The sequence below is a fragment of the Polistes dominula genome, unplaced genomic scaffold (assembly GCF_049000335.1).
Source record: "Polistes dominula isolate Pdom_NZ unplaced genomic scaffold, Pdom_raw_medaka contig_79, whole genome shotgun sequence".
Taxonomy (NCBI): domain Eukaryota; kingdom Metazoa; phylum Arthropoda; class Insecta; order Hymenoptera; family Vespidae; genus Polistes; species Polistes dominula.
This window is the reverse complement of record NW_028300916.1, coordinates 5,930,156-5,953,539: the sequence shown is the minus strand read 5'-3', so window position 1 is coordinate 5,953,539 and position 23,384 is coordinate 5,930,156. Positions and strand designations below refer to the sequence as shown.

The following is a 23,384-nucleotide window of genomic DNA, read 5'->3' as shown; positions in this document are numbered from 1 at the left end:
TTCTACGAATACGTATTTTTATTTTTATGGTAATTCCTTTTCGATCATCCTACGTAACGAACTCTTAGTCACTTTTAAGTCATTTCATTTCACAATTTAAACATTCAAATTATAAGTTTCACAGAAGTTCGCTATATATTAAAAATTCCAAATGTGTAAGATTTTTCTTTTAAATATCGTCAATTATTATGAATTTCTAGTTATTATAAAAAAAGTCATTTCAGTATTCATACGATGAATCATTTTTAAAAATTTGTATTATGAAAGATGTCCTTTATTTATATTACGTCATTTTAAATTAATTCATAAATACGTTTCTGATCGAGTCAAGGGCGGTGGATGATAATATTTAAGTGAAATTACCCCACACATACACACCCTGATTAACAGCGGGACAAAAATATAGCGAACACAAAAATTACAACGATTATCTCAGTATGCACGTGTGCATGCATGAAAATACAATCAAATGAAAATATTCTTTGAATCATTGAACAACAATATCCATAAATTGCCATTAACCCTCATATCATATTTTACGTTTCCCACCCATACTTTTTCAATTGTACTTAAAGTCTATCCCGATGACCAATTTTAATAGCATGGAATTTCCAATCATGCTGTTTAAAAGTAATCAACACCCATCGTCGTATCGTTCTTTAATACTTAAAAGGATTAATCGGATCTGATTCTTTTCTCAAATTAAAGATCCTATGTACGAAACGAAACTATAATATAAATGTAATGACTAAGAAGAAAATCGCAATCGGTGAATAACAACAAAAGCGATTTAAACAAAATCCTTGTGCAACTCAGCGGGGATGAATAACCGACCTTGCCGATCTCACGTTCGCACGCACACGACCTTCATCGACTATGTCGAAGAATGCAAGGATCCACTTTTTCTTTCCCCTCTTACCCCACCACCAGCACCACCCCCTCACGAGATATCTCAAGCCTCTCCCTTTCACGAAATTGACAACAACAGAGTATACGAGATAAAGTGATCAATTTATATAAAAATATATTTCAATGTAATGTATACATTCATTTAGTTAAACTGTCTTTGTATAGAAAACTTCAGTATCACATTGTTGATTTCCAATGAACTTTCAAATTACTGAATCAATTTTAATGAATTTTCGTTCTATTTTGTACGATAATTTTTATCGTAATAATTTTCAAAAATTATGTTTATTTAATTTATATCTTGTAATAAAATGAATATTAATGAAAGAAAGTAGATAAAATAAATAATCGAATTGAATTGAACAAGTTAAAAAGTATAGCCTAAGTTATGCGTACTTAACAAATTATTTTTCAAAGAGATTAAAATTTACGTAATTGTTACGAGGTATATATCGATATATTATTATTATGATTCAACGATTTGCAATGACTATCGTATCTTGTGAGAATCGTACGAGTAATCGAATTCTTTCTCTTGATAATTTATTTATTTCATCCTTATGACTATGTTTTAAGGATAACAAGTATTACAATGTAAGAAATCGTCGAAAATGGATTCAAGGTATACGATAATATTCTTTTTTTTATTTGCCAATTATTCCTGTTAAAGGAAAAAAAGGAAAAAAATATAAAATATAAAAATGATAATAATCTTTACAAGTTACGGAAGAATCGTAAGCGTAACGTTATCTCACGAATTTGTAATAATGTGCGAATGGGGATTATTAAAATCTTATGCGAAGTCGTAAACGTCTTGTAACTTGAACCTATATCTGTCTCTTTCTTTCTGTTTCTCTTTTAGTTTCTGTTTTCTCTGTGTACATGTATTTACTTGTGTATATGTAATAAATAAGCTTATACCGTTCCTCTAGTATCTACAATCTTATCGAACTAGGTATTGTATTCGAAATAGTTCTTACTATGTTGTTTATCTATTTGTAAGATATAGAACGACTATCTGCTACTATCGTGACATATTCTATGATACTAACTTTATTTTATCGTACTATTTCATCTCTCTCTCTCTCTCTCTCTCTATTTAAGAAATATATATTTAGAGTTATATTTGTCATAATATAAAATACATTTATGTGTGTGAAGAAAAACTATTTATATAAAATTAGTTTGTAAAAAAATATCCATGATCGTAAAAATCGTTAGAAATTTTTTATCCTAAAAATAATCAACAATTTAAATTAAATTGTAATATTCTAAACACAAAATTTTGATATATTGTTTAATGTGCGAATAATTATTATGGATTATGTTGTTTTTTAAATTCACCACTTTCGAATTGTTTTATCTTACTCGCACACGCACCCACAAAGAAACAAACATACAAATAAATGGTCGCTAAATTTTTCCCTTCGACTGCATTACTCGAAGGTTTCTTTAGTTTCTTCTGCGTTGTAGGAGTATTTTTCGAATTCTCAAGACTTTTGTATGGATGAGTTAACATATATCGAAGGTCAACTATGTCCTAAGCATTATCTCGTTGCATTGTTCGATACTTTTACAGCAGTAAACATATTTGAAACTTTTCAAATTCAATTTGGTGACCACAAAAAAAAAAGAATTTATTTTATACCATCGATAAACTCAATTTTACAAATAAATAAATAATAATAATTATTATCGTACTTTTTGTTCGTTATATTTGTCACTGACGAGATAAATAAAATCTCATACTTGAAAGGGAAAGAAAGTAAGAGAATAAATAAATAGAACGATTTGTTTGGCTTGTAAAAAAATATCTATCGAAATAAATTAATCCGGAAAGGTGCTACCGGTCATTACGATCGAATGAAAAGATATCCAAAATTCCTCTGAAGTTTCTTCATTCTTTCTTGATCTTCCTCTTTTCAACTTTTAATTATCTCTACCTGAGATAATACCAATCGTAAGACTAAACTTCCGTCGTAGTGTATCCTCCTGGCGTTATCTTAACTATGCGAAATTTTAATGATCTTGTCTTCTAAACTCGTTTGCTCAAATATCATGGCATAGAAAAAAAAATGTGAATTATGGAACGATCGTTGTTGTAGTTCGAAGCGTGAAAATAAAGAATTGTAGTCGAATATAATTTACATTTTTATAGAAAGAAACATTCCTACAAAATACCTAACATCTAACATAAGTATGAAAATAAAGAATTGCATTGGCATTTCATTTACATTTTTTTTACCACGAAACATTTAACAAGTGCTACAAAAACGAGAAAAAATTATTTAAATTTTTGTTCACAGAAAAAAAAAGACATTCAACAAGTGCGAAAACTAAACAAAAAATTGCATTCGTGCATGTTATTTAAATTTTCGTTACAAACATTATAGAAACAAATTGTTAACAAATTTGGAAATAAAAAACCTGTATTCTCTCTCGTGTATTACTTAAATTAAGAAAAGAAAATTCGATACAACGTAAGATGTCTATTCCAAATGTCTATTATTATATTTCAATTTATCTATTTGACATATTTTTTGTATATAATCGATATAAATAAAAGTATATGGTAAAATCAATAAAAGAGACAAAGGAGAATGCTCGAGGATTTAACACAATGGGCCGAAAACGGCGATCCAATTATCGTAAAGTAAGTATATGGGTGTACATAAATACACACAGGGATATTATCGTCCTCTCATCCGAACTACATACGATGCATCTCGAATGCATTCGATGTGCAACGGTGGCCGGTGCATCACGCGAGCAAGTGTTGCTGCTCCTGTTGCCGTAGTAGCTTCTCGCACGATAATACGAACACGAATTCGTCGTAAATCTCTTTCTCTCTTACTTTATTTCTTTGTACTGCTTGCTAACAGATTATACACCGAGAGAAAATAAAAAATCTGGTTAGAGAGACCAAAGTGTAACTTTATTTCCAAGGAATTCGATACGTACAAGGGATTATTGATCGAACGAACTTCTTTCTTGATTATATCTTCCAATATTTTTTGTTTTTTATTTAATTTCTTTTTTTTTTGTGATTCTTTTTATTTTTTCTTAAGGGAGACCCTTCGAGCTCGATAAGAACAGGAACTGAATTTACCTTGAAATTTCGTACCCATTTATTTTCTCTTTTTGATTTTGCTTTATTTTGCTTTATTTTGCTTTATTTTACTTTATTTCATGTTCAAAACTTTTCAACCCAACCCCTCTTATGACGACAAACATTTGGCGGAAAAAATTTTGCAAAAATTCGTTTCACACGACCTTCCATTTAATCTTGTGCAATTTGATTAAAAACTCGGAAATCACGATGACTTCATCAAATGAATTTGTTACGAGAACGGTACATCGTCGATGTCTAACGTAATCGTTGGCCAATTTCAATGTCAGGAAAACATTGGTGTCATGGTTGAAAAGAAATAAATTCGCATAAAATTGTGTTAGTCTTACTACCACGTTCTCGAGTTAATGGAAACGATATCTCTCGTGCGTCTTCTTGGAATGAATCATCGAATTCGATCGTTGGTCACGCTCGATATTCATCCGTGATTCCCGAACCTTGGAAGATGCTGAGAAAAGTACCGAAAAAATGGCGTAACGGGTCTCGATCGAGAAAGTTCAATGCACCCAACTCTTATACTCTAATGATTATTTATTACTTAACATTTGATATTTTATTCATGATTTATATTATCAACAATTTTATTAATATTCGATTATTATTTGATTTTACAATTATTTTATTGTTTTATAAAGATTAATGAAAATACGACATCCTTTTTTTTTCTTTTTTTGTAAAAGACTGTAATGCATATTAGCATTTTATCACGTATCATAAATATCCACCGAAAGTATCGAGCCACCCTTTTGATCGGTAAATAAATTACGATTGGAAGAATAAAGTTTCAACGAAAATATATTCGCGTGGGATAGAATCGAATCTTTAATACCATGCTGTTCGGTACTAATTACCGAATGATCTATCGATCTTACTTTTTCGCGGCAATTTCGAAACTCTCTGACCAAAAAATTATGTAATTAAATACGTCACGTTACCATTTTGTATTATACTAATTGTTATATCACTTACGATATTTGTATAATGATTTAATAAATCTAATTTTTAATTTTAAATAAATTTAATAAATAAATAATTAATAAATCTTATACACCAACCTAATAATAAAAACATATGAATAGTTTTACACTTATATAAATCTAATTCACAAAATAACTATATATGTGATTCTCTGTCAAAATACATTTAAATAATAATTTATTACTTTCTGATGTGAGACCTCTTAGACCTTTCAGATCAAAACAAACTGAAATAAGGTCATACAAGTTACATTAGAAAATAAATGAGACTTCGGTTTCTTGTTTTTTTTTTTTTTTTGTATACCCAAGGAAGAAAGAAAGAAAGAACGAAAGAAAGAGAGATCTTCGATACTCGAACAGAGGCCACTGCTGTGTGCTCCTTTTCTTGTAATCTTAATGTCAATCTCGAACCATGCTTGGGCTACCGTCTTACACGTACTGCTATGAAAAACGTCAACGATGAAAAGTGTCGACCTCCACGGTTCCGATCATTTCTCTTTCTTTATTTTTTTTATTTCGTTTTTTTTCTTTCTCACTTTTTCTATCGTTCATTTTGTCATCTCAATTGACGTCATCTTGTACAAAAATTATAAATAAAAGAAAAAAAAATGATTGCTCGTTGTTTTTGGAAATTCTCATTTTAATTCAATTAAAAATATATGACAAATTCACAATAAAAGTTAGAAAAGTAAGACTTATTTTTTATTTATTCGAATGATTGAATTAACTGAAGGAATATATAAATTATCGAGACGTACAAAGATGAATGACAAAAAAGAAAAGAAAAAGAGAGAGAGAGAAAAAAAATCACGTAGATTTCTTATATTCTACTTTCCGGATCTGAAAACGGAAGTGTGAAGGATGCTGAGGTTAAATTACTCGGTTAGAGTTACGAAAACATAGCAGCCGACTTTGAATCATCGATCGCGTTTAAAGTTGGGTGTATGCAAGGAGAGGAGAGGAGAGGAGAGGAGAGGAGAGGAGAGGAGAGGAGAGGAGAGGAGAGGAGAGGAGGCGTTGGCGTCAGAGCCATGCACGATTTTTCCTTCGACTTTGAACGCATGCACGCGATATCATGCGAGACGAATCACACCTTTCGGGAGGCTCGCATTTCGAGGTCGCGAGTTCTCTTCGTTGATTTGCAATCTTACACATGAGAAAGAAACCGATAAAGAAAAAGAGAACCAATAATATATCGAAGTAAAATAAGAGAAAAAGAAAGAGAAAGAAATAAACCAATAAAAAGTTAACACCATCGTCGCGTTGTTGTGGCTTTGTCATTAAATGTTGATTACATTATAGTTATAATAAAATTGACTAATTAATAATGTGCCTTGTTTTAAGAGACAACAAGATGTGTAAAAAAAAGAATATTATCGCTGAAAAAAATAATTACAAAATGAAATAATTATTTCCACCCTTTTTTTGTGTGTCCCTAGAAAGTTGCTCTGAAAAAAAACAAAAAAAAACAGTAAACTTCATTTAATATCCACCCTAATAAAAAACTTATATCATTAACGTAATATCATAATTAACACAATACTAAATTAAACTGCACAAAGATGACAGAAGAAATAAACGATAAACATTTATAGCATTAATAAACTGTTTTGGAACTTTCGTTTTTTTCTTTTTAAATATTCTTCGGAGAGAAGTAAAAAATAATGAATAAAGATGATTCAGCTCGGTTAGGAGAGAACCGAATGAAAAAAAAAAAATAGAAATGAAATTTTGTCTGAAGATTTTCAAGCGCTATCTACTTGTCATTCACCTAATTCATTTTTCACCTTTGTGGTGAAGTGGAGAAGGGGTTGGTTGAACGAGCACGAGGGATGAGGAGGGAAGGAGGAGTGCTGAGGGGTTTATGGCATACTCGAAATCTTGAATTTCTCTGACCTCAGTGTAGTTCTTCTAAATTTAGTCGAAAGTTTCAGTTCTGCGTATCGCGAATGAACAAAAAAAGGAAATTTCATTTGCATGATTAAGAAAGAAAGAGAATGAGAGAAAGAAAGGAGACTGACCACACCATAACAAAAGTGTTAATAATCCCACTCTTTTTAATGGACTCGATTAGATCCTTTAAACATGATTTTTTTGTTGTTCCTGTCTTTGTGTGTGTTTGTTTTTTTTATCAAACAATTTTTTTGTTCTCTCTCTCTTTCTCTCTCTTTCTCATTCATTTCTTCCGGCCCTTTTTATTCTTTCTTCTTTTCTTTTTGTTGTTGAAACGAAACGGGTTAAAATACGCGGCAGTTTCGACGAAAATAGATTTTCAAGTTGAAACTTCACGGGTTTGTATGCACATTCCGGTTTTTTGCCTATCAAAATAACATGATCAACAATCGGAGCCTACTACGTTATTTTTCGACTAACCCCTTTCACTGTTCCTCTTCTTCTTCTTCTTCTTCTTCTTCTTCTTCTTTTTCATCTTACTTTTTTATCTTTCTCTTTTTTCGTGTATGTGGTAGGTCCATGTGTTTTTTCTTTTCAAAAAGAAAATATTCTCAGGGGGTTTGGTTTCCTTTTTCTTTTATCTGAGGCTAATGATCTCTTCGAATTTCACAATGAAGTTTATAAATTTCGTATAATATCAAATCATTTATCATCATTTATCCATTGTTAAATTTTATAGTATTTTAAATTATAGTTTTTATAATTTACTAAATAGTTTAGAATTATATGAAATTAACGTTTCAACGTATATACAAATAATCAATTAAAATCCGAAATTGGATTTTGCTTTGTTTACAATGAAACGATACATTGATTATGCGTTTGAACTTTTGACCGAGCATTTTGAAGAAAAAAAAAACAAAAAAGGAAAAGAATTATGACTAAGAACAATTTTATCAGAAATTCGTCGCAACGGGTCCCATAGATTGTCGTGAATACCGGTTGGCCTTGCAAAAAATGCAGATCTTTTTCTTTTTTTTTTTTTTTTAAAGATCACCGATCTCTTCTTTGCTCTCTCCCTTATTCCTCCTCCTCCACCCTTCCACCGCCTTTCTCTCAAACTCCTGCAAAGGACAATTCGAATTATGCGGAACATTGGTGTTGGAAAGTACATCGTTATCGTTTCCCTCGATGTTCATTTTATGTTAAAGTCCGCTTATATTCAAATGAGATCGCTTAAGGAGAAGAAAAAGTCGAGTAAAAATGATAAAAAAAAGTATTAAAAAAAAAAAGAGAAGATATAACGGGTTTTTAATGTATATGTATATACACGTCTTACTTATATACTTGCTCGCTAAAATCATTCAGTAATGAAATTATATTCAGGTACGGTCAGTAAATTTTACAAAATGGGGATAATTTAAGCTTAATGTGTACATAAATTTAATTTATGGAATAATCTATCAAGCGAATCTTATTAATTTAATTTTTAATTATTTATCTATGATGATCATTAAAAAGAAATTTATAAAAGCAAAGATTAATTATATTATTATATAAACAAATAAATTAAAATGAGACTATAAATATCCTATATCCGATAAATCAGTTTATTTTAAATTCCATTCAAATTTTTCTGTATATATACATAAATATATTTGATTTAAACGATTATTATAGAAAAAATATTTCACAAACTGATAAGTGTAAATTCGTGAATGGTGAACATCGATAAATCCAATCGTTAATATATCACGTAACGAATTGCTCGCAATCGGAATTAAGACGAGCATAATTAATAGTCCTGCCGGAATCTTGTAACACGTACATTCGTTATCCCGTTTGATGATGTCTCGAAATTTATCGTTTTTGTATGTATATTCAGATAGGAAACATCTTATATCCATAACATCGATAACAAACAATTTCTTTCTCGTTTTTGTGTTCATTGGTTTTGCAAAAACCGTTCGCCGATTTGCAAATTCAATTTCTTGCGCTAAATTCATTACGAAAATAAAAATATTAACAAAAATTCGAAAACTTGAATTCAAAATGAAATGGCACGAAGATAAATTCTATGAATAAACAAGCCCGCCGTCTCGATGAAAAATCATCGAATTTATTTCATCAAAAATACATATATATATGTATAAAAATATGTATATAAATATTAAACGAAATAACAAACATTTTACTTTATTTTCGATGATCTTATCAAATCGATGAAATCTTGTTCTTAACGCTTAATACACACACAGAGATACACACAAAATATAAATGCACAACTATGTATATACACAGATTTGTAAAAGTAACGTTCGTAATAAACATTTCAGATAATTTAAACTTGTTAAAATAAAAGATGTGAAGTTCCACGAAAGCAAAACAATATAAAAAGAAAAAGAAAATCGATCCTGAAAAATGAAGTGGAAGAGAGGGAGGATGAGAAGGAAGATGAGAAGGAGGATGGTGTGGTAGAAGAGGGTAGAGGAAAGGGGGATGAAGAAAAGAAGTTCGAAGTAAGGCGCGTGAGATTCGAATCGTACCAAAGGTAAGTGGGTGGTTCGTGAATATTCAACGACTTGAAACTTGACCATTTTACATACTCGAGACACAAAATGAGAAAAATAAAACTATTTCGTTACCAACAGTCGTCCATTAAAAACGTAACACTGATTTTGCACATTTCTTTTCATATTTTCTACCAATCTTTTTTTGCTAATCTTTGAAATCTCACTCTTATTGCAAAATTTAATAGAATTTTTAAGTTTTGTTGATTATTATAAACAAACTGATACATTGATCTCTGTATTATTGGACATTGATAAATAAACAAAAAATAATAATAATGATTAAAAATATTGTTAATCAATTGGAAACGAAAAGAATCAAAAATTATTATACGTACTTTTTATATTTAAATATACTATATATATATTATATTTTCAAACGATGCGTCAATTTATCCTTTTACATATATAAAAAATTGATCCTTTGCGTGTGATTCAAACGTAAAGTATAATTAACGAATAAGTTTTAGTTATTTACCAAGCGATATAGTAGAATTTTCTTTTTTTTTCTTCAACATTCGATTGACTGCGAGAGTATAAAAAAAAAAAAAAAAGAAAGAAATTAACAGAGCAAAAGAAAAAAAAAGAACGAGCTGCTTTTATTCGTTTAATTTGTGATATGTCGTCGATAATAAGGATTTTTTTCGGTCACCCAACTAAGAATCGCTAATTGGTAGTTTTATATCGTTTCGCGTTGTGCCCATTAAAAAGGTAGGAAAGGAGAGGTGGAGATTTTGATTTATTGGGAAGTTACCAATTGGACAAAGGTAAAGGGTAAGGCCTCGTATTTATGTTCTAGACATGTGTGCAAGCTTCATTCAATTGCAGGGGCAACTTAATTACCAATCTCGATACATACCACAAGACGAACAATAATTGCCTTTCGATATTATGATCTACGGTATAGTAAAAAAATTTGAATAAAATCCAACCCAACTACCCCACACTCCGCCACCATTTTATTATTCCTCATGTATGTACACATACACACGAGTACTCGAATTTATTTCGATTTGCTCATTAAAATCAAAAAAATTCATTATATTTACAATTTACGTGTACTCCGTTCTTATTGATAAAAGAAATAATAAAATAAAAGTCAAATAATCGTTTCTGTACACCACCATTCGGTGTAAAATCATTTTTATCGATAAGTATCAAATCGAAAGTTGAAAATGTTTAATGAAAATGAAAGTAATTATAACACTATGTTTAAAGTACTGCAATATATGTATTGAATAAAAATAATGAACGATGTTAAAAATTTAAAGGAATATATTTCAATTACCAGTACCTTCTCATCTTCATGTGAAATGATTGTAAAAAAAAAGGAACGGTTCTTCTTATTGTTATTGCTATTTTTAAAGTATATTTAATGGAACGTTAGTACGAGTTGGCATATCGCTTAATTCTTTTGTTTAAATTATGACGACATCGTAAGTATATACTTCGTATCCTCGTAGTATTCGCATGTTGTATGTGTATGTGTGTGTGTGTGCGAAAAGAATGAAATATTTCTTATTCTTTTTTATTTATTTTTTAAAAGGATAATGTTGGATGATTCAACATCGTATTGAACGATAATTACTCTTCCATTATACGTTCAATTAATCGACTTTACTGTACGTTTTTATTCTTTCACTCCCAATAATTACATTGTAGTTCATATTGTTATTGTTTTTTTGAAATAATACTGAAAAATAATTCTGATGATTTGTAAAAATAATGTAATTCTTTGATAAAATGTAATTTAAAAATTAAACATTAATTTAGAAATTATTTTCGTGGCAAAAATGTTTACTCAAAGTAGTGCCATTTCGTATTATCGACAGTGACAATATTTGTAAATGCTCAGATTTGCAAGTGTCCTTAATAAAAATAATAATTAATTAAATATTATAATCTCTTTAAAATGGCAGTACATCGTAGACGATGGGTTAATAATTTTTAAATTATTGTTACTAAAGATAATTTTAAAAAAGAATATTTAATCACAATTCCTATCATACCATTAACCAATAATCGTAGGTTTCTTTCTTATCCATCTTAGGAAATGAAACACTTCCCTTTTACTTACAGTTGGTAAGTATATCCTCTTTTTACTAATTTGTAATTCAATATCAATAATGAAAAATAAAATGAAAATTAAATTAATAATTAGAAATCGAAACAACACGTACCAAGCTTTGCAATGAAGTATCTCGAGCAACTTTACAAACAGAACTGCGAAACACTCATGTCCTTATAATATGTTTGACCTATCAAATTTACAATCTTTGTTTCTTATGTTTGTTTTGGTAAACTTATCTCGAGTTTAACGCATATTTTTATGTTATAAATAAAACAAGTTTCGTTCTTCTTATATGACAAAAGATCAATCAATACAAATGATAACACATAAACATATGAATCAACGATTTAAACGATCGAGTTTAAAATCAGATCATATTTATTCAAAGATCGTAAGGAACGAGAGCTATCGATACTTGGCTGTAGTGCCAAATCGTTATTGATCGACGTGCTCGACTTCTTAGAAAGTAGGAAATCAAATAACTCTCATTTGCGTGATCGGAATTACACAATAATCAACGTGATATCTTAAACAAGAGATATGACATATATTTTGTCCTATTATCATTTTTCCATCGAAATGTTTTATTTTAAACCGCACGTTGTTTTCTAATCTTTCTTTCCTTCTTCCTTTTTTTCAAATCTTTGATCATCGATCTATCGACTAGGTAAGGTAAGCAAGAATGAAATTTGTTGAATGATAAAAAAGCTTAGTAGAAATTCCAGAGCAACGTCCTGTGTCACTTTCACGTCCTCTTCGATTTGCAGTAACTCTACTATGCATACTACTTGCCTATTGTCTTCGATAACAGTGCACTCGAGTTTAATCGTCTCAACGAGATTGCTATTTCTGTTGCTGTTGCTGTTGCTGTTGCTGTTCTTAATCCTGTTGCAGCTTCGAGGGATACGAAAACGATCATGAAATCGCTTCTCACGAGAAATAGTTCGAGAAAGGAGTAGAAAAATGAACTTACACTATACGTTGCAACTCGATTCTCAAACTCGCTTATTACTGCAGACCAAGCGATGTTTAAATGTCAAGAAGTTCTCTCGTTTGAATCTGAAACAAAAAAAAAACTTACCGAGAGAGTAATTTATCTCATAAAATTGGTAAAAACAATAATAAAATAAAAATCAAATATTTCAAAAGTATAAAAAAGACGATATTACGTCAAACAAAATCAATGAAAAATGATAACTTCAAATTTTGTTCTAATTGAGTTTAAGCACAAAGAAAAACATTGTGTTTAATAATATTTAATAAACTTTTTTTAAATCGTAGCAATTTAAGAGAAAAGAAAAAAAAGAAAACATGTTGTCACAATTTATATAAAGAAAGTAGATAATACGATTTAGAAGCGAACAATAGAAGGATACAATTTCCAAAGATGTGTTAAGCAAGGCTGATGCACATATTCTTGTTGTTGGATCGTGTTGAGGTCTTAGGCGGTGCTCGGGGTCCATGGGCGGACCCCGGCGCTCCCGAAGGGGACCTATATAAGTACTGCAACGGAGAGCTCGCGTGTTAAGCGATCCTACAACACAATCACTTCTGCCTCATCAGCTACGAGACATGCGTCTTCCTGTGAGTACTCCAACTACTCGCCGTCCATAATCCAATCTTACAAAAAAAGACAATAAATAAAAGATAATAAAAAACATTTAATCGTCTCATTGCAGATTATTAATTAAAAGTACAAAATAATAGAGATAGTAAGGAATTTTTCGTTGAAATTATTTTCTAGTATCTTTTACTGACAATTACAATATAAGATATGTTATTTTTTGATTTTCTTTTTTCTTTTTGAATTTTTATAATTTGCAAATAAACGTCCTGATAGTTGAATAAAAGTTATTCCGACAGGTGCCGTTCCTTCTTTCTTGCGTCAGCTTAGTAGCCGGCCAGTACAACAGCCGACCTTACCAGGTGACCACTCCTGTGCCAATTCTCAAGCAAATAAACAAGTACGTATAACAATCAAAGTAGAATAAAAACAGGATACAGTGAACATCTTACAAGTAATGAACAAATTCAACCAAAATTATTTATTAATATTTTTCCTATACAGTCCTGTCATACACATTTATATAATTAAATTGGTTTTTTAATTTCACGTGGACAAATTGAAAAGTTTTGAATGAGGCATAGAAACAATTATTATTATTATTAACATGAATAAAAATGAATAATAAAAAAAGAAGTATTCTCGATAATTAGGCACAACGAAGATGGTAGCTATAGTTATGGTTACGAGGCGGCTGATGGTTCGTACAAAATCGAATCAAAATATCCAACCGGTGAAGTTTATGGGAAATATGGTTTCGTTGATGATACTGGAAGTGTTCGAGAGATCGAATATGGTGCATCTCGACGTGGATTCGAACCAGCAGGAGCTGGAATCAACGTACCACCACCGACCTTGACCTCATCCAATAGTATTGCGAACGGACCCGAGGACGATGGTCAATATCGTGAAGACCCATCAGTTTATTACACCGATCCAAGATATACCAATGGTGAACGTTACGAACCGAGGCCACCATCTCAGCCCTATAATCTTCAACGACGTCCAACCTTCGATGCTCGTTCTTCTTTACCAAGGTCAGTCATTTTTTTGTTAAATCATTATAATAATAATTATAATAATGACAACTCTTTATGAAGAAATATAATCACATAAATAATTTAACATATTTGTAATAATTTTAATAATTATAACATATAATAATATATTTTATTATATTATACCATAAAATTTCTAATTTTAAGAATAAAAAATTATTTAAAAAATGAATGTAGAAAATGATCTTAGTTTTGTTTCGAGTTTGGTTTGTCCGATTAACAACTGACTTGAACTACTAGCTCGAATATATAATCTCTTTAAAGTATTATAGATTTTGACAAATATATTTGATTGTTTTTAATTGAAAAGAACAGAAGCTTTTAGACGATTGATTGAAAGAGTTAGTTGAGGGATCTTGCATAGTGATCGAGGACGTAACTGGATAGTCGATTTAACTCAAATGTCAGGCAAATCGTTTGAATGTAACAATCGTGACTTGCACAACCATAGAATTGTCTAATCCTTTTATAGTATAGTTTATGTAACTATTGTTTCATTCAGCTAATTTATTAATTATTTATTATAATTTGGATAATTGATTTCAGTGATGCTTCATTTTATTTATTTATTATTATTAGGAGTTTTATATTATATATTGAATTTTTAATTATTAAATATATCTTCACATTTTAAGGTACTTATAAATTAAGAAATTTTCTAATTTTCTAATTAAAAATACACACGCAATACTTTTTGCAAATGAAACATTAAACCTAAATTTTGTACTACTCAATTTAAAGATAGAGAAAAATGATAATTTCTCATTTCAGAAGTAATAATAATAAATATTTGTATATATGACATAGTTGATAAATGAATACTGGTCGTTTTAGTAATCCTCCACCGATAGCACCTCGAATGTCGGCGTTTCAATCCGAGGCCACGTATCGACCACAATATCAACCGCAATATCAAGGACAACAGGGACAAGGGAGATCCTTGTATACGCCGATGGCATACCGAGCCGGATATCAGGGACATCCGGAACCTAACGTGGTCTCCAATGCTGGCACAGCATCTTATACTATAAATTACAAACGATAGGAGAAGATTTTTGAAAGAAATCAAAATGACATCCTATAGAATGTAATCTCGATATTTCTTCTTTTCTTTGTACATAAGTTAATTTAATTTTTAACTCTATCAAATATTTTTCTTTTCTTGTAATTTACGTAACCAAAATTCATAGTCTTGTTTTTTTTTTCACAATTTAGTTTAGGTTTACAATACAATGTGCATTATAGTAAATGCAATGCGAATAAAGGCTGCTTTTTGTAACATAAACAAAAAATATTATTCGTCTTAAGTAAAATTATAAATACAAATAAAACACAGAAATTAATATTTATTTGTTTATAAATTAAACGTTCCGAAATAAGATTATTATATTAACTTATATTATAATTATAATTACTTATATATAATAATTTTATTAATATATAAATATATAAATTATAATTTATATATATTTATTATATTATATATTTAAATAAAATTTTTAATTAGAATCAGAATCAAGATCTTTTCAAGTGAGGATTCTAACGATACAATGCACTTAAGTTTTCAGTGTAAAGAACGACCTTGAATAAACTTGCATACGTTATGGGTAAATGTCTATGTATGCGCGGACAAAAGAGACTCCAGTACACATTCTTACGTCTTTTAAATGCCGTCCAGTAGATTTTTACGTCCGTGAGGAAGGTCAAAGGAGTACGTCGACCACACCCAGGAATTTCATCCACCCTGTGCGCGCACACATCGAAGACGCACCTCCGACATTTCTTTTTCAATTTTAACGATCCTTTACATACTTAGCTTTTAATATTATTTCATTTATACATTGTAAATGTATACATTTTTTCTACTTGGTTGAAAATATGAGGAATTTTTTTTTTTTAGGTTGTACATTTCTAAAAAACAAAAAAACAAAAAAAAGAAATAAAAAACATAAATTTTCTCACGCGTATCACAAATGTCGGTCAAATTTAAGCAAAAAATAAAAACAACTTTATGGAGTATGTTGGCCGAGTAATACTGAACGAGAACTCACACGCTTGTTATGCGTGTTCCCTCTCGGTCCATGCTCACCTTTCACAATGCTCGAACGCGTGCCCTCGCTTTTTCGATTTGCTCTCAAAAGCGACACGATAATGTCCAGGTAAAAGTGTTATTTTATACTCTGAGGCGCTTCAAATACAAGAGATGCTATTAAATTCACGGAAGTTACTTTTTAACATCGGACGTTAGTTAAAAGATTAGAATCTTTACACCAATTAATTTCATACAACATAAATTATTATTATTAAAAATTAAATAATTGATTTATTATTTTATTTATTAATTAATTAACACCCCTTTCACCAAATTTTAATCCTCCAACATGGACCTTACAGTGGCCAATACTATACGTGAATAATTATTATGACTTTTTAATTAAATTTGTTAAAATAAAGAAATATAAAAACTGGTAATTAGTAAAATCCATCTTATCACAATTCTAGTGTTTAATTAATTAAAAATGAATTTTTTTGAAATTTTGAAATTGAAAATTAAATCTCGAAAGAAATTTGATGCCAGCACACTTTCCTGTTGTGTCCTCGTTTCTTCTTTCATTTTGAATTCTTAATATTACACCATAATAATTATACGTTAATGAAAGGAATGAAGAGAAGAAAAGAGAATGAGAAGGAGGAGATTAAAGAGTGGGAGGAATGAAAAAGGCACGCGTCACGAAATCGACAACGACGAGTAGAGTTCTCTTATCCGACTTTTGCCATGACCGCACGCAATTTCTCGATTTCGCGTTCACTCTCGAGAGACATTCTGATGTAAGGCGTGGTATACCTCAAGCAACAACACCTAGGATTCAAACAGGACTTTAGATCTCAACTGAGAATGGCTTCTCTTTTTCTTTATTGCCATAATACACTCACGCATAACTATGTTCATAATATTCTACTAATTTTTTGTTTATCTTCTTATTTTCTTCCTTTAATTGAAATAAAATAAAAAAGAAAGGAAGTGTTTATGACAAGGATGACGATATGAAGATGTTAGAGCGTGTTCTTTTTCCAGCCAACGACGCGACGTTACACTAAGCTTACTTTCTATTTTTATGCAATAATCATGAAAGTAACAACGATACTTATACTAATAGAAAAAAAAACCAAGTTGGGGAAGTGATGATAACTTTTGTTAGACTTGTGCGAATGTCGAGAAAACAAAAAAAAAAGGATTTTTCTTTGCTATTTTTTCTATCATTCATTTTTATAAATATTTTTCCCCATTTACGATAAATTGACAATTAGAGCGAGAAAAAGGCATTTCTATGATGTACTTTCTATTTTTATGCAATTGTTATTATGAAAGCAACAATGCACTTATAAAGAATAAAATTAGAAAAAAAAACAACTGAAAAATAATACACAGTTATGGAAATAATTTCGAAACTTATAGACTAAACTTATATTATAATAAAAGAAGAAACAAAAAATAGTTAAAAGTAAACTATTGTATTTTTTAATTTTTTATTTTTCGTTAATTCCTATTTACGTTTGTTTCTAAATTAAAAACGTACAAATAAATCTAATCTAAGACTTTCTATTTTTATGCAACAATTACGAAAGCAACAATGTATTGATAAAAAGGGAAAAACTACTAGTTTAGATAAATTGTACAAGAAACTTATGTGAATAAAAGGTAAAGCTTTTTTTTTATTTTTTTTTTTTTACATTATTCTGTAAGAACTTAAAAAATGAAATAAATCGATGATTGTGTGTGTTGTTTTAAAGTTAATATTATATAATATATAATATATATAAATCAATATGTTTATGGAAGGTCACTGAGTAATTTGTTGATTCGTTTCGAGAGAACTTGACTTGTCTTCTCATCTTTTTTCTCTTTTTTTCTCTTGTTCTCTCTCACCCTTCTCCACTTTTTTCATCCGTGTTGCATTTACGCTTTTCGCAAGTCTCACGGCCGTGAAAGCACATTTGCTCGGTTGAAAAGGCAAGAACGGGATCGTAAACAAAGCTGTTATTTCTAAGTGGGAGTATCAAAGAAAGAAAGTTAACTTATTGTAAATCATTTGAATAACAATAGAAAGAATTTTCACAAGTTATTTTACAGCTCAATTTAAACAAAACAAAATAAAAAACCGTTAATACTTATGAAATAAACATAAAATAAAATAAAATATGAATTGTAAAAAATATGCATTTAATTAATAATACAAATAATTAAAAGAATATGCATAAAAATTAATGGATTTCTATAGAGATTGTCATAAAGTTAATGGTAAGTAATTTCTTTTTTGAGTTGTTGTTCTGCCTAACGCTTTCTCCATCGTAGCAAAGCGTAAAATCGAATGAAATGTGTTTAGAATCTGGTTTAGTCCCCCATATAACTTGCATTGTGTTATACGATCGTTATTACATAAAGATCAAAACCAAAAACAATAAAGATTAAACTAAAACAAAAAATAAAAAGAAAAATGAAAGCTTTTACAAAATTTGATCGTTCACGTTGTGAATTTACATTAAACCCTTGAAGCTATGAACAATTTCCCTTCCCAAGGCAATGTTTATCAAACTTTACTTCGATAAGAAAAAAAGAGTGATGAATTTGCATGGCGATTAAACGGTCAGTTTATGGTGAAAGTAAAACACCTACGATATTCCATACAGTAAACTAACATTCCAACTAAACAAGCCTAATTTTTGTCTCAATACTAAAAGAAAGAGAGAGAGGGGAAAGAAAGATTAGGTTACTCTTAATAAAATATGATAAGAAGTTGTAATAACTTGATCGTAAAAGACTTGATCAGGAGAGTTGATTTAGAAAAATATTTGCATCATTTTATACTAAAGGACATAATGAAAGATTAAAGAAAGATAGAAAGAGAAAGAAAAAAACAGGCTAGTTTGACCCGTCGTCATTATAGTTGTCGTTGTGGTCGATTAACGTGCCTGTTACTAAACATATACATTTTAAATACCATTACTATCGATCGAGTTAAATTGATCAATATATTTGATAGGAATTAAAAACATATCGGGGAGGGAGGGGTAAAAAAAGGGAAGGGAAGGGAAGGGAAGGGATTTTTCGATCGGAGCATTGAAACGAAACGAAAAATACACCTGTAATTTCTCTTTACTGACTGACCCCAATATATATATATTCCAACTTTTACATAATATTATCTCTCAGAAGCTCGATGTTGGTTGTCCAACGGCTTCTTGTCCGCGTTCTTGTCGAGTTTCGAAGCCAAGAAACCTCCAAATCCGTTCTAAATTAATCAATACATTTTTAAACTTACATATACATATATACATAAATATTTGTTTTTCTATGGAAACGTTTATTTATCTTGGAAATCAAATAAATTATAATTAATTACATTTAAAAATAATTTGTTAAGTTTTTTAAATTACCTCATCAACTAGCAAAAAATAATTCGATCAACAGGATTTAAATAATAATAAAAATAATATTAATAAATCATTGTATTAATTAAAATAAATTATCTTAATTTAGAGCAACATTTCAAAAATTGATCTCTGTCAAAAATAATTCGATTAACACGATTTAAATAATAATAATAATAATATTGCTAAACTATTTGCATTGATTAAAATAAATAAATTTTTGGGTTAATATAATTTTGTGTGTGTGGTATGAAAGTTGAGAAGGGGCGTATCAACAAATTGGTGGGGAAAGAAGGAAGGTAGACATCATTTAGGGGATATAAGAGTGCTGTAAGAGGACAACAAGGCAAGCGTACAGAACTCGAATAGATAGTGAAAGTCCCCCGGAGCAGGGAACAAGAGTATGAGGAAGGGTAGAGAGGAGAGGGCAGGAACGGGGGGTCCAGTAAGGTATATGAGGGCCTCAGTTCGAGCAAACGCTGGTACTCTAGCCTCGCTGCCTACTTACATTCACATACACTAACACAATCGAAACAACAGGAGACACAATGTATACCTTAGTGACGGTACGTATAATACGTTCCTAAAATCGTGCATCATTTACTTTCTTTTGTGATCGATAACCTCGGGGAAAGAATCACCCTCCTCCCAAAAAAAATTCAACCAACAAAATGAAGGGGAGTAGAAACAAAATTTGCGCGTGTGAAATTTTTTCCTTGTGAGATATAATATACAGTGACCAGTGTACAAATAATCAAAGTGTTCAAATAATTTAAATCATCATTTTATTTATATTTTTTATTTTTTAATTTCGAGTCAGTGAAAGGGATTATTTTTAAGTTGGTTTCAATCACTGTGATCACGTTCCGTTTCTATAATGATTTAATAAACGTTAGAAGTTATGGAAGACGGAACTAAATTGTCGTGAAACACGAGAACGAATCTAAGTACTTCCGCTATGGAAGAGTCCTTGAAAAGTGTTCTAACGTTCCGTTTAAATTTATTTGATTTTAACTTTCTTCCTTATGGTTACACAAGAATCGAATAATTCGTTTAACTGGATCAACTTTTTCCGCGTTAAAGAATTATATAAAATATCGAAGGTTTTTATGGTTTTTTTTTTGTTTTTCTTTTTTTTTTTTTGCATAAAGAATTGTAGGAGTTTAATATGTAAGAATTATCATACGTAATTTAACGGCGAAAGTGGTTGGAATATGAAAGACTAGTTTAAGATTATTATAACCGTACTTGTGCGTTCACTCGGGCGGAACTTACAGGAAGTATGTTACATGCCACTATTAATAGATTACGTGTGCATGAGTATGTTCATTTTATTTGTATTTAAATTTTGTTGAGAAAAATTTGATGAATTTTGTTTCTTAATTTGGGTTATTCAATATATATATTATTACGATTAAGGTTTGAGCAAAATTCTTGTTCGGGTTGATTGATTTTTAACCTACCAATAAACTGGCCTATTTTTTGAACTATGCGATTTCATAAGTTAAATCTTAAGAACTGTAACATACAATACTCTTAACACATGTATCTGATATTTCCAGGTAGCAACGGTGGTTACCCTGATACTTTCGGTATCAGCGCAACGGTATCAACAGATAGATGATTATGCCGATTACCAAGCACCCAGACCAGCTCATCCAACTCCAAGAAGTTACTCTTCAGACTCGGCACCAGCAAGACAACAAGCGGCAGCACCGGAGAGTCCAAAACCAACGCCAGTTGCAATTTTGAAACAAATCAACAGGCACAATGAAGACGGTTCATACACGTATGGGTTTGAAGGTGCTGATGGATCTTTCAAGATCGAGACGAAATTACCTGGTGGCGAAGTGAAGGGAAAATACGGATTCGTCGATGACACTGGAAAGGTCCGAGTGGTGGAATACGGTGCAAATCAGTATGGTTTCCAACCAGCTGGCGAAGGTATCACAGTGGCTCCACCGACCTTGGTTGATGAAACTACAGGCAAGGATGGACTCCAAGCACAAAATTATCAGGATTACGATTATCAACAAGCTGCCAGACCTCAAGCAGCACCTCAACAAGCTGTTCCACGTCAACCCCAATATCAACCTCAATATCAACCACAACCACAACCACAACCTCAATCACACACCCAAGCTGTCTATGCGCCAGCGCAACAGGCACCCTCACAACCAGCCTTACCGAAAGCACCAATTTTCTCCCCATCAATTCCTTCTCGTCAATCACCTTTGCTTCAACATTCCTATGACGAACCCTCGCCGACGTCTCAGGTTTACAACCAAGGCCCCGCTCAATTTGCCCCAGCTCCGGTTCAGGAACGCGGCCAACCTCAAACGCGCAGTCAAAGTGGCGGAATACTCGATCAACTTGCCAGAGATTATGCTCTACCGCAAGGAGTAGCACCGCCATTACACGATATCAGCTTCGGTTATTACTAGCTCGTCTAGTCTAATAATATTCATCAGATTTTTTATGACTGTCAGATATCATACAGTGCATTATATTTTATTTTATTGGTTTTTTTTCCTTTTGTATTTCATTCTTTTTTTTTTTGATATTCTAATTAATAATTTTTTAGTAATTAGGTATCTGTGTCTTAAAATAGAAAGGATTCGAGGACGATTAGAATAATCAACGAGAATATTTCGCAACTCGTGATATTCTAAATACGGTTTACTACCGGAACAATTATACTCATTCTTATGTTAGTTATAGTTGATCGATAGTTCTTTTAGCAAGAGAAAAGAGCAAGAGAAAAGGAAAGAGAAAGAGAAAGAAAAAGAGAAGGGGAAATATCTCGAGGTCAATCGGTGAAGTTGATTCCTGTTCAATGTTCTTTTTGATTTTTTGATTTTCTCAAAACTCTTACTAAATCGATAAGCATCAAGATCAAATACGTGAGAATCCTTGTTCCGGTAGTACATGATGTTGTCCTTGAATGATAATCCTTCCTCTAATAATCATTAGAATTAATTACACCGAATTCTTGCCATTGAAACCGAAACCTCGTTAAATTACATGAATTAGGTCTGAAAAATATTTTACGATTAGTTAAAAAAATAATAAAATGTTAACTCGCACTGTACTCGTGCTCCCCTACGAGAGAAAAATAAAAGAGAAAGGAAAATGGACACGTGTATTGTCGTGTTAAAGTCACGTGGGAGCCCACGTCTCTCAATTTTATCATTAGGTTATTATAATGTAATTATTATTATCGAAATAAAGAGAAATCATTAATAAAACGAACCTATCATAAACCATCCACGATCATCTTTGATCTTTGATGTCTTTTTTATCCACGTTTCGGATCCTTGTCCTTTTTTTTTCTTCTATGCTTTCTAAAATAATTGTAGAAAAGAACAGGATAGTCGTACACATACATAAACCTGTTATTAACACATACAGGATCATAATACCAACTTTTACTTTCCGAGGATAAAAGGATCAAGGAAACGAGATTGAAAGATTTTTTTATTTCAATTTTTATTTTTATTTTCTGTATCAGATTCACGAATTCACACAAATCGTAGTTGCGAAATCCTCACGAGATCTGCTCTTTTACAAAAAAAAAAAAAAAAAAAAAAAAAAAATCAATTTGCTTGATATGCCCCTTTCAAATGATAATCCGTCGTACAATTGTGTTAATCCGGTTCTCAAAATACAGGTACTTGAGATTGTAATCTTTTTAATGTCGAGAAAGTGATGAAATAGATCCTGGTAATGAACGAAACTAAATTAGGTAATTAGGCTACTTAAATTAGTCTTCTAATAAATTA

General features: G+C 30.7%; 2 protein-coding genes across 2 annotated transcripts; both read left to right on the top strand.

Moving 5' to 3' along the window:
- The first annotated feature begins 13,038 nt into the window (after positions 1–13,038).
- CPR27 (cuticular protein 27) lies at positions 13,039–15,539 on the top strand. The gene is made up of 4 exons (XM_015322214.2): positions 13,039–13,134; positions 13,414–13,514; positions 13,768–14,151; positions 15,007–15,539. Exons 1-4 carry the CDS (start codon positions 13,123–13,125, stop codon positions 15,215–15,217), a joined length of 708 nt encoding a protein of 235 aa, XP_015177700.1. The 5' UTR covers positions 13,039–13,122; the 3' UTR covers positions 15,218–15,539.
- A 4,381-nt stretch (positions 15,540–19,920) lies between these two features.
- On the top strand, positions 19,921–22,854 carry Cpr97Ea (cuticular protein 97Ea). The gene is made up of 2 exons (XM_015322406.2): positions 19,921–20,168; positions 21,165–22,854. The coding sequence occupies exons 1-2, from the start codon at positions 20,151–20,153 to the stop codon at positions 22,044–22,046; spliced, it is 900 nt and encodes a 299-aa protein (XP_015177892.1). The 5' UTR covers positions 19,921–20,150; the 3' UTR covers positions 22,047–22,854.
- The last annotated feature ends 530 nt before the right edge of the window (positions 22,855–23,384 follow it).

What these genes read in the sequence shown, in the direction of transcription:
- CPR27 (XM_015322214.2), top strand. An exon ending in ATTCTCAAGCAAATAAACAA is followed by an intron (nt 13,515 to 13,767) that starts GTACGTATAACA and finishes CTCGATAATTAG; the next exon opens with GCACAACGAAGATGGTAGCT. An exon ending in GCTCGTTCTTCTTTACCAAG is followed by an intron (nt 14,152 to 15,006) that starts GTCAGTCATTTT and finishes TGGTCGTTTTAG; the next exon opens with TAATCCTCCACCGATAGCAC.